Here is a 12,145-nt window from a genome sequence, read left to right on the forward strand (position 1 = left end):
TGCATCAAAGAATATGGCTTTTTCTGGGGGACATAATACATTCAAACCGGCACATTCCACCCCCTGGACCCCAGAAAAACATATTCTTTCCAAATACAAAATACATTCATTTCATCACAATATCACAAAAACTTAAACCATTTCAGTAGCAAAAGTTAAGTACAAAATCCCATCAAAATCAAATACAGGCGTGGTCAGTCCTAAGGCATACTTTTCCTTTAGCTTTGGATCTGTGGACTTAGAACAAGTTATATGCTTCCAATATACAAAGGAGGGACATTCATAGGATAAACATTTCCATTGCCATAAGGAGAAACAGTAAGGAAAACAGGGTTAACAGGAGCAAAACAGTTCCTAAAACCCACAGGACAAACTCCATTAGATTTCAAAGTCTGAGAGTCACTAACAAAACAACGTTGCATCCTTGGGGCTTGAGAGAGCGGGAGCCTAACCCTTCCTAAGGTCCTTTTCGGCAGCCCTTTCCTCTCCAAACGCTTAGGTGAGTGCTCCAACATACCCACACATTGGGGAGACCACCTTCTCGGCCCCACCCTCCTCAAACATCGGGGCAACTCCCAGATTCCCTTCCATCTCTGGGGCACACTCTCAACCCCTTCAGAACAGTGTGGTGGCAGCCAGGCTCTCCCCAATTCCCTGGGAATGTGCTCCAACCTCTTTGGGACCTGAGGTGGCAAAACTCTTCCAGAGCATCGAGGTGGAATGCCCGCCCTCGACCTCCAGGGCAAACTCACCCTTCCCATGCATGTGGGCTGCTCCGCTCTCCCAGCCCGAGACCTCTTGACTCCAGACCTCAACCTCCATGGCTCTGTCTTTGAAGAGATTTTTCCTTTAATTTTTTCCTTGTCTGTCTCCTCCAGTCCAGACTGGCAATGGCTCTGTCTGTAAAGATCTCGCAAAAATTCTGTTGGCTTTGCATGAAGCATGCAGGGGTCAAAGCCATCAGACAATAGGACTTTCCACAAATCCTTTCTGCTTAACTCCTTTTCCAATCTTGGCTTGTACTGAAATGGCAGCTGGGTTCCATGTTTGGTTACATCCTCATGTTGGGCTGTAGCTTCTGGGATTCCACCCCCTGGAAGCCTGTAATTTTCCAAGCCATCAACTTCTGGTTTCTTTGAACCCAAGAGTTCAGTTCTAAGTTTATCTCTCTCCGCTCGCATTTTACTATAAGCTGCAAGGAGAAGCTGGGGGACATAATACATTCAAACCGGCACAGGAACTATATTCAACAGAAAATCTACAGTATTTTTGAATGTATTTATACATGAATTTGATATGTTGGTATTTTTTCAATATTGAAATATTTAAATGTGTGTTTTTTTAAACAGATTATCTTTCTCGTGGAATAGATCTTTCTGGAGTAGAAGTAATAGAAAATGACCTACTTTTTATTGCGAGAGCTCGACTAGAGGTGGAAAATCAAGCTAAGCGTCTACTAGAGCAAGGTTTAGAGACCCAGGTAATAAAAATAATGTAGCTTTTTTAATGTGGAAAATATGACATGATGCAGATGAACATTTGACTTTGAGTTCAAAAAAGTAATACTATGTCCCTATTTTACCATTGAGTAGCTACATCTACAATTTGAATCAGAGACTAGGGTATAAAGTTAATGTAGAGAAAATTGTATCAAAAATATATTTAATTGTGCTAAAAATAGATTCTCTCTATATTTCTAATGTATAATGTATATAATGTGAAATATATTTTAATTAATGTTTATACGCAAACAAGTAGCTAGCTGGTTAATACCTGTTTCACATGCTTACTTTGTCAAAGATGCTGTGACTCATTTAAGCCTCTCAACAACTCTGTAAGGTTGGTAGTATTGTTATTTTCATCTTACAGGAAACAGAACTTAAACAATTTGCCCAAGATCACACAGCTAATAAATGGTACAGTTTGGATCCATTTCTTAGGTACTGTAACCCCAGAGCCTGGCACTCTTAATCACGATGCCATAGTTAAAAAAAAAAAAAAAAAAAAAGACTCATTTCTTCAGGGTATTATTTTCCTGCTGCTTAATTTTCTGAATTAGAAGAAACCCAAAAGTATTGGTATATTAGGATCGACAAATTAGAATTAAACCTCAGTGCTTCTGCATTTGTATTGCACCCAGACATTTTCTTCATTTTTCTGGGACCCCAAAACAGTTGTCAGTATTCAGGCCTTTTTTCATATCTTCTAAACCAGGGATTTCATTTTGTACGTTTGTATTGGGTAAAAATAATGTTATTAATAGTTCTTTTAGTTGTCTTTAAATCAGAAAGGTACTTACTTTGACTTCTGATTCTTAATAATGTAATTTAAAAATATAACTGAACATCAATTTTTTAAATAAGCTTTTAAAATTCAAGTATTACATACATACTGAAAAGTGAGCATCACAAATGTACCTATAGGATGAAATAGCACAATGTGAACACCTGTGAAATAAAAATGCGGGTCAAGACATAGGAACTTTACCAGCATTCTTGTAGTCTTTACATGCTCTCTCTTCCCCAGGGTATCCATTATTCTGACTTGTAACACTGGGGAGATTATTTTTGCCTGGTTTGCTGGTTATGTTTGAACTCAAATCTTCCTATGAGGATAAAACTCTTTAATTTTTTTTAAAAGGTACTTTTCTACATCAAATATGAGAAAATATCTATTTTAGATCCCAACGACAGAAGGAAACACAACTCTATAAATCAACTTCTCTGCTCTGAATTATGGAAGAAAGAGTAGTTGCCTTCCTAAGAAGTGGCTCCTGGGTTCAACTCCACAACCTTCCATCCATTTATATACATTATATTTCCATGGGGTTTTAGACTGGGAATTGACTTCTATAACATATATTGTCCTCTTCCTCATATGGTTGCTTTCATCCCCTAGCACTTTAGTATCTCCCATACATTCATCCAGGACTTAGGGGTAGCATTGTTTTCTACCTAAAGTTCCATAATCCTGGGTATTATTGTTTTAAGGAGATGATTCTTATACCTTGGTTCATAGTTGTTTGAGATCTGCTGGCCTTATTTGAATCTAGTGTTCTTCCCTGATCTGTTTTAACATCTTTCTACCATTATCAACCATGGACATTGTCATTATCAACATTTTGTCTAAGTCCCCATTGTCTCATTCTTTGACTTTAGATTTCTATCCTTTCTGTTCTCCCATTCCTTTGTTTCTCTCACACCTATTCTCTGAACTCTCCTGGACCATCAAGCCCGTTATTACTCAGTCTTTTTCTACTGTCAACCACATGTCCCCCTTTTCTGGCTTGACTTATTTTTCTATATAATATTGATCTATGATCTGTCTCTTTGATTATTCTCCTGACCAGCGATTCCCTAACTTATGCATACATCAGAATCACCCAGAAGGGTCCAATCCTTCTGATTCAGTAGGCTTGGGGTGGTTCCCCAAAACTCATTTGCACTTCCAACATCCCCAAGTGATGCTGATGGTGCTGGTCCAGGGACCACACTGCAAAAATCATTGCTTTTGGTGATACCTTCAAGTTCTTTTTACCCTTGCGTTTCTTCTAATCCTGCGCAGTAAACTGCCTTGTGTGGATAGAACTTTTATGCCTATTCTTCTTCTATGCCCAGGCTGCTCAGTGCTGTTTAAAAACAGAAACAAATAGCCACAAGATTGGTGTAATGAACATCTATGGTTCAGAAATGCATTTGGGGTTTCATTACTTTTCAATTAGTGGATTTCCCTTTTCCATTTCACAAATGATTGTTTTAAATCTTCTTTATTCACTGTAAGCCCCTAATCTAATCACCTCTGTTTTATTTTCATAAGACAATCTTGTCTCATTCCTCACAAAGAAAATCAAAGCCATGAGACACATTTTTTTTTTTTTTCCCCAATTTCCTGCCACTTTCCTTCCCAAAGGTGCTACTCCATCCAATCCTCTACCCTCCTACTGAGGGTTATTTTCCATTCCTGCATTTTGCATTCCCACCCTTGATCCTTGGTTGTGTACTTTGCTCCTTTGCTTATTCCTTTCTCATGTTATCATCAACCTTTCCCTTTGTACCAGCACTTGTATTGAAGCATGCAAGCATACTGAAGTTTCTCTCACTTTGCAAGAGAAGAAAGTATTGTTTTTAATATTAACTGTTTACATAGTTGTATCTCATTATGTAACTATTTCCTAGTCTCTTTCCTTCACAGTCAAGTATTTGAAAGAACAGTCTGCTCTTTCTTTCTGTTTTTCCTGACTTCTCATGGAATCCTCAGTCCACTTTATTCTGGCTTCTAATGTGACTTCTTCAATAAATCTACTCTTGCTGAGGTCACCAGTGACTTCCCCAATTTTGCAAAGCACTCGACCTTTTTTTCTTCTCAATTTTTTGACATTGATGACCATTTCAACTTCTTCCTGTTACCTTAGTTTCTCTAATCCCAGTCTCTTTTGTTTTTTCCCCCTGTGTTTCTCTTGACATTGCTTTTTGGATTCTCCCTTATTTTTTACAACTTCTGCCCACCTCATCAATGTTTCCAAATCTTTTTACCAGATCTGTTTGATATTTCTTTTTTCTCTAAATGTTTTTCCTTCGTGATTTCATACATACCCATTTGCTGATAACTTCCAAATTGCCATCTCAATCTTAGATCTCATTCTTGAAATCCAGATCTATGTATCTGCCTGCCTTGGAGGATGCTAATGTTGGCTAGAGTTTGCTTTTGGAGAAAAGAATCTAGTTTAGCAAGTTTAAGTGGATAGAGATTTATTATAGGATATCATTGGAAGGGCTGAAGGAGGAGGCTGAGCTTCTAGGATCTTATGTACTGTGCAGAACATGGACCCTTGGGCAGGTACTGCTACTTCTATATCAAGAAGCTGCCTGCTGTTTCAGGCAAGCTCCACTGCAGCTGATAGCTTCAGAGCTATAATGACTCTGACATGATATATAAAGCAAAATGAATGCCCTTTATTCTACCTTCTGAAACTTATGAAGGTAAGGACTGGATATTAGAGCTGCTATAGAAAATCCAAAACCTCTATGACTGTGCTTCCAGGCAAAACAACAGAAGCAAGAGCAGTTCACCTTCTGCCTCATGATGTTCCCTTTCTGCCTCTAAAATTTATACAGCTGCATGTGATTAACCCAACCTAAGTTACATGTGGAATCCTAACTGGAAGGAAGTCTGCAAAAGCCTTCCTTACCTTCACAGCATAAGCACACTAGAAGGAAGCCATAATGGATATTGAGTTGGCTCATTCAGAGTATCACCCCCATGATTCTATGTTGTCATACCAATGCCTGTGCAATGCATAAAATTTAAAATTAGAGTTTTCACACATACCTTTTCCTGTTTTCTCTAGCTGCTATAATGCCTGCATCATTCAACTAAGTAACCTTGGAGTCAGCTAATTTAGGGATTGGCAAACTTTCTGAAAATGTTTTAGGTTTTGTGTTACTGAATTCTATTGTAGCATGAAAGCAGCCATGGACAACATATAAATGAACAAATGGGACTGTGTTCTATTAAAACTTTATAAAAACAGGCTGATGACCTACAATTCAACAACAAAAAAGACAAACAACCCAATTAAAACAACAGGCAAAGGACTTGAATAGACTTACCTCCAGAGAAGATATAACAGTGGCTAAGAAGCACATGAAGTTGCTCAACACTGTTAGTCATTAGGAAAATGGAAATCAAAACCACAGTGTTTTGGATTGCTAAAGCTGCTGGAATGCAATATACCAGAAATAGACTGGCTTTTACAGTGGGGATTTATTAGCTTACAAATTATAGTTCTTAGGTCGTGAAACTGTCCCAATTAAAGCATCAACAGGATGACACCTGGACTCTGAACACAGGCTGCATCTAGGACACCTCTGTCACATGGAAAGGCACATGGTGATGTCTCCTGGTCCTTTGCTCCTGGGTTTCATTGCTTTCAGCTTCTGGTTCCATTGGCTTCTTCTGTGGGTCCTCTGTTAGCATCTCCGGGGCTTTTCTCTTTAAGCTCTCTCGGCTTTTTCTGTCCTTTATCCTCTCATAAAGGACTCCAGTAAAAGGATTAAGAGCCACCTTGAATGGGTTGGGTCACATCTCAATTGAAATAACCTATCCAAAAGGTCTCCCTATAACAGGTCTGCACCCACAGGAATGGATTAAAAGAACATCGCCTTTTCTGGGATACATAACAGCTTCAAATCAGCACACACAATGAGATAGAACTTCACACCTGCTTTAAAAAAAAAAAAAAGGAAAATAACAAATTTTGGGGAAGATGTGGATAAATTAGAATCCTTGTACATTTATGGTGGGAATGTAAAATGGTGGAGCTTCTGTGGAAAACGTTTTGGTGGTTCCTCAGAAAGTTAAAAATAGAATTACCATATAATGCACCAATTCCCCTCTTAGGTATATAATCAAAAAGTATTGAAAACAGAGGCTCAGATACTTGTACTCCAGTGTTCATAGCAGCGTTATTCATAACAGCCAGAAAGTAGAAACAACCCAAGGGTCTACCAGCAGATGAATGGATTTAAAAAAAAAATGTGTGCATATAGTGGAATATTATTCAGCCATAAAAAGGAAAGAAATTCTGAAACATGCTACAACATGGATGAACCTTGAAAACATTATGCCAAGTGAAATAAGCCAGACACAAAAAGATAAATATTATATGATTCCACTTATATGAAATATCTAGAATAAGCAAATTCATTGCGACAGAACATAGATTAGAGTTTACCAGTGGCTGGGAGGAGGGGGGAATGGGAAGTTACTGCTTAAAGGCTGCAGTGTTTTTGTTTTGGGCTGATAAGAAAGTACTGGTAATTAATAGTGGTGATGGTAGCAAAATATTGTAAATGTAATTATTTCACTGAATTGTATACTTAAAAATGGTTTAAATGGCAAAATTATGTTGTCACAATAAAACGTTAAAATAAGAAAATAAAAATAGGCAGTGGGCTGGATTTGGCTCAAGAATGTAGTCTGCTGACGCTTGTCCTAATTAGATGTTTCTGTCTTCTCGTTTCAAACTCTTAGCTTTCTCACCTGGATTACTGAGTAGTCTTCTCATCTCCTGAAACCCACTTAATATTCACATAGCTTCCAGGTGGTTCTTAATGTAAGGGATATCTAATCATGTTCCTTTATCACTTAAAATCCTTTAACAACATTGCTCATTATAAATCTCAAACCCTAACCCCATTTGCCTGTTGCCATCTTGCCACATTCCCAAATGACAATTAAGGCTAACTACCCATGGCTCCCTGAACGTACCAGTTTTGTTTTTTTTTTTTCCCAACCACTATGTACTCTCATTTAATAGTAACTATTTTTCTAACACATTTCACTATCTTTTCTTGTCAATTTGTTTTGTATTCATTCTTTAATACCTAGCTTTGTCTTTAACTCTTCTAGGAAGCCTTCCCTTACTCTTCAGGGTGTGTTTAGAACCTTTCTAGGTTTAATTGCACCTGAAAAAAAAGGAAGTGCTTAATAAATGCTATTTTTTATTATGTGAGCATTTATCACACTGTGTGGTAATGTTTATTTTTCTGACTTATTCACTAGATTGAGGTTCATTAAGGCCCAGAACTATTATCTATTATCTTTTTTTTTCTTTGTTCCCTGAATTGCACAATGAATATTTATTAAATGTAAAACTGAATTAAATGATTGAATAGAAGTACTCCACAACATCTTAGTGTTTCTTTGTTGAAGAATAATTGCATAATCCTAACCTTCTCAAAGAAATATTCAAGGAATTCCAAGTCAACTATGAATAAAAATGAATATTTCTAAAGAAAATTAATATTAGCCCAGCTTGTTTAGTTACAAGAAAGATAGTGATTATCATTTCACAATGTGTAATGGCACAAGCCTTTTGAATTTTTGTAATGTTCATATTATGAGTACATCAGAGATCTAAAACTTCTTGTATTTACACTTAGTTTTTAATTTTGTACCTGTGAAGAGTTTGTTGATATATGTGTGTGTGTGTGTGTGTATATATATATATATATGTATTTCTTTCATGTATGCAATACTTAATATTTTATTGTATGTAGAATCATGGAAATCAAACCAAGAATTCCAGAAAGGAAACAGTAGCAAAGTTTGTAGAACTAAAATACTATTTTTATTAGGGAAGGGTGATTTTAACATGTCACAAAGGAATGGTTACTTTGAAATGATTTTTTTTTATTGTATTCTCATATACTTAAAGTGAGAAGGCCTTTTCTAGGATAGTTGTTCCCAAATACATTATAATTTAGATATTTTATTGTTTTTGTGTACATTTTAACAATTTGAACTGACTTCACAATTTTTAAAATTCATATTTAATTTAAAAGGAGAACTGACAAATAATCTTTTAGGAAATTACTATCCCATAAGTAGTGATAGTTTTATTTTATGTTCAGACTATATCAAGTAAATAAATTATTAAAATAGATGAATGTTGTTTAGTCAGTGACCTGTTTCCAATCAATGAGATTAAAAAGAAAATTATAAAAGTAATGTATGTCTAGATGAATAGGTGTGGAATGATCTTAATAGATCTCAGAAAAACAGGAGTCATGGAGCTATAATTTTGTTGTATGTGTCAACATGATAAAAAGGAAGGTAGCTCCTGCTTTCTAGATGGGAATATTGTTGTCTTTCTGTAACACTGTGTGTATCCTATCATAGTTGGTTGACATTTGCCTTTAAGATACCGAGTTCATTTGTTTTGTTTAGATTCCATATGTGTAAAGTAAGCTTTTGAATACAATTTGGCTTCCTACATAACTTTCCTAAATAGGGGAAATGTACTGATTTGCCAATATTAACATTCTGGTTCAATTCATAGTTTTTATTGTACTTCTCATCTATAAGTTGATATTTGTGTTTATAGCATCATTTACTTCTGAATTTGGTCATGCCTGTCTGTCTTCCTCAGACCTGTATTCTCTGGGTTATGTTCACAAAATCAGGTTTCTGGCTTGGCAGAGCTGAGGTTAAACCCCTGTTAATAAGTACATCACTGAAGTAATGCTTCTTGGGAAGCAGGGTCTTAGTGGAAAGAGCTTGGGGTTTGGAGCTAGACAGCTCTGTTAGTCCCTTTTTTTCTTGGATAGCAACAAGACAGAGGTGGTGTTGCGGTTTGCTAATGCTGCTATTATGCAAAACACCAGAAATGGATTGGCTTTTATAAAGGGAATTTGGTTACACAGTTACAGTCTTAAGGCCATAAAGTGTCCAAGGTAAGGCATCAACAATCAGGTACCTTCAATGGAGGATGGCCAATGTTGTCCAGAAAATCTCTGTTAGCTGGGAAGACACGTGGCTGGCATCTGCTTGCTCCCAGCTTGTGTTTCAAAATGGCGTTCTCTAAAATGTCAGTATCAGTTTCCAACGGCCATCTTCAAAATGTGTCTCTCAACTGCAGCTAGCAGTGAGCGCCTTTTGTCTGAGCTTTTATAGGGCTCCAATGAACTAATCAAGGCCCACGCTGAATGAGCAGGGCCACAAACTCCATGGAAATTATCTAATCAGAGCTATCACCTACAGTTGGGTGGGTTACATCTCCATGGAAACAACTTAATCCAAAGGTTCCAACTTAATCAACATAACATGTCTGCCCCCGCAATATTGTATCAAAGAAAATGGCATTTTGGGGGACATAATACATCCAAACTGGCACAGGTGGCATACAGCCGTGTCAGTAGACAGTGTAAGAATTAAGAATAAAACTAACCTTTATTGAATCTCTGTTTTTTGCCAGACTTTGTGTTAGTCACTTGACATTTGTTATCTTAATCACTATAACAATCTGTGAGGAAGATAGAATTATTCACTTTTTACAGTTAAGGAAATAAGGCCTGGAAAGGTTATGAAATTAGCTGAAGATTACGCAGCCAGCAAGTGGTAAGATCATGGTCTTGAGCTTCTGCTTTCCCCTTTCTTTAATAAGATGAAGCCATTTATTCTAATTTTGTTAATTACATTTGAAATTATTTGACAATTCTGGAAGCAATTTGCATTGAAAAAGGAACTTTTATAGCATAAAAAGTTCTTTAGGAAGTCTCCATGTGATAACTGATCTAAACTTGTCCCTCAATATTCCTCAGAATTTTCATGTTTCTTTGGCCAACCTTTGTTGCTGACAGGGCGACGCAGAAATGAAACACAGACACAAAGTTAAGATTTAAGGGAGCAGGGGACCCACAGCATCGTGTGCCAAGTGGGTGCTAATGCACCTGTGTGCTCCAGTTATTTATTCATTGGTTACACAAAGCAAGACTACACTACGTTATCAAAAGCATTCAGGGTCTCTCAGATATTAATCTTTACATCCTGCTGCAGATAAGAAGGAACAATCTGGGGTCAATGGTTAACGCTGCTGTCATAGTCACAAGACACACATCTTTACAAGGTGTGCCTGCACGGCGTTCCATGCAGGTTTGCGGCCCAGCATTCCAGGCCACCACCCCAGACATAGTCTAAGTAACATGAAAGGCTTGGTTCCCCACATGTCCCCCTTTTTGTTTCTTCAATGCAGACAGGATGGACCAAACAGCTTCCTTCTGCTTTAGGTCTGAGAGGGTTTTTCTTGTGCATCTGAGGACTAAACAAAGACATGAGATGATTAACAAAATTAGGAGACTACTACCCAGGAACCCACCTCCAAGGGATTTAACCCATGCTATAGGATTTAATTTTTCAAAGCTATCGGCAATGCCTTGCATTGTCTCTGATTCTGTTAGAACATTAAGATAAGCATTTTGGATATTATCTACTGTTTCTTGCAATTTTAAAATACCCATGGTAAGATTACCATGATGTCCGATTAAATGTCTCTTGACTCTATCTCATGTAAAACGGGTGTCATTATATTTATGGGGAATGACACAAAATGTTGATGTATTCCAATCACACTGTAATTTAAACCAGTATTGTAAGTTCTCAGCTTCCTCCCCTACAAGGAGAACAGCATTCTCTAGATCCATGAGACGGGCATTAATTTTGTTGTCAATTTGTAACTGTTCCCCCCATGCTTTACTTGCATTTCTATGCCATTTTTGAACAAATGCTGTAGTTTGAATAGATTGATGTAGCACTGTTCCTGCAATAGCGGCTGTGGTTGCAATAGCTATTATGCCAATCAAAAACGCTGTTAACAGTCCAAGAAATCTTTTTGTTCTTTTATATACTTTTTCTAAAATTTGTAGTAACATATGCATGTCAGGTGACAATTCCCAAGGTCTGTGCTGTGTAACAGGGAGCCACAAGCCTTTGCGTCATCTAAGAATTACAGTAGTAATATTTTTAGAGTCTATGGTGTTATTCAAGCAAGTATAAAGTGAACAACTTTTATTCTCTGCGGTCGCAGTTGACTTGTCTGGGGGGGGGAGGTGGCGGCCGGTTGCCAAATTCCAGGCTCTCAGGACTGCCTGGAGGGCACCGGCGGCGGGGGCTCTTTCCCGGAGGCGAGGGCGAGGCGGGGGACTTGGCCAGGTCCCCGGCAGGGTGGCGTGCAAAGTATGGAGGGCGGCGAGAAAGGAACAGGCGGGACACGGTTCTTTTAGGGTGAAGAAGCCAAGAGAGTTTATTAGGGGAGAGTACAAGCTTATATCGGGCGTTTAGAGGGCGGGGTAGCTGTAGAGGTTAAAGGCTTGGATTGGTTCTGAGAGAGCGCGGAGGTTGATTGAAAAGGGGCGAGAGTTGCTCCGGTAACGGTGTCTGGCAACAATGTATGCGCACTGGTGGTAATGGGAGTTGCACCGGCAACGGGGAGTGTCCGGGCAAGATAAGGGGGTGGGGAAAAGGCGGTTCCCTCCGGCAAGCCTCCCCTAACAGTGGTATTTTGGGTGAGGAAATGGGGCCTGCCTCCGGCCTCACTTTCCCAGGCCCGGGGGGCTGTAGAGGGCGCTGTCGCCCGTGCCCACCACCCTCCCCAGGGGCTGATCAGGTCCCCCAGCCCAGGCCCGCCAAGTTGAAGCACGTAATCAGTGTCCCGCAATTCTCCATACAATTAATTTCCTTAGTAATAATATTAATAGTGAGATTTCCTATCCAAAAGACATAAGGATCTCTAACACAGGCTTATATTCCAAAAGTATCTATTTTTGTAAAATTTAGAGTATAATTAATCTTTATCGTATAGTTCCCA

The 12,145-nt window shown here is 38.3% G+C and overlaps 1 protein-coding gene across 2 annotated transcripts in view; it reads left to right on the plus strand.

The window, feature by feature from the left end:
- The window catches only part of COG5 (component of oligomeric golgi complex 5), a 518,626-nt gene that overhangs the window by 181,635 nt on the left and 324,846 nt on the right, over window positions 1–12,145 (plus strand). For both annotated transcript variants that reach the window (XM_037836383.1, XM_037836384.1), the window contains exon 7: window positions 1,350–1,480. In XM_037836383.1, the coding sequence (XP_037692311.1) occupies window positions 1,350–1,480 (131 nt within the window). The remainder of the gene's footprint in view (window positions 1–1,349; window positions 1,481–12,145) is intronic.

Source organism: Choloepus didactylus, chromosome 5 (genome assembly GCF_015220235.1).
Source record: "Choloepus didactylus isolate mChoDid1 chromosome 5, mChoDid1.pri, whole genome shotgun sequence".
Taxonomy (NCBI): domain Eukaryota; kingdom Metazoa; phylum Chordata; class Mammalia; order Pilosa; family Megalonychidae; genus Choloepus; species Choloepus didactylus.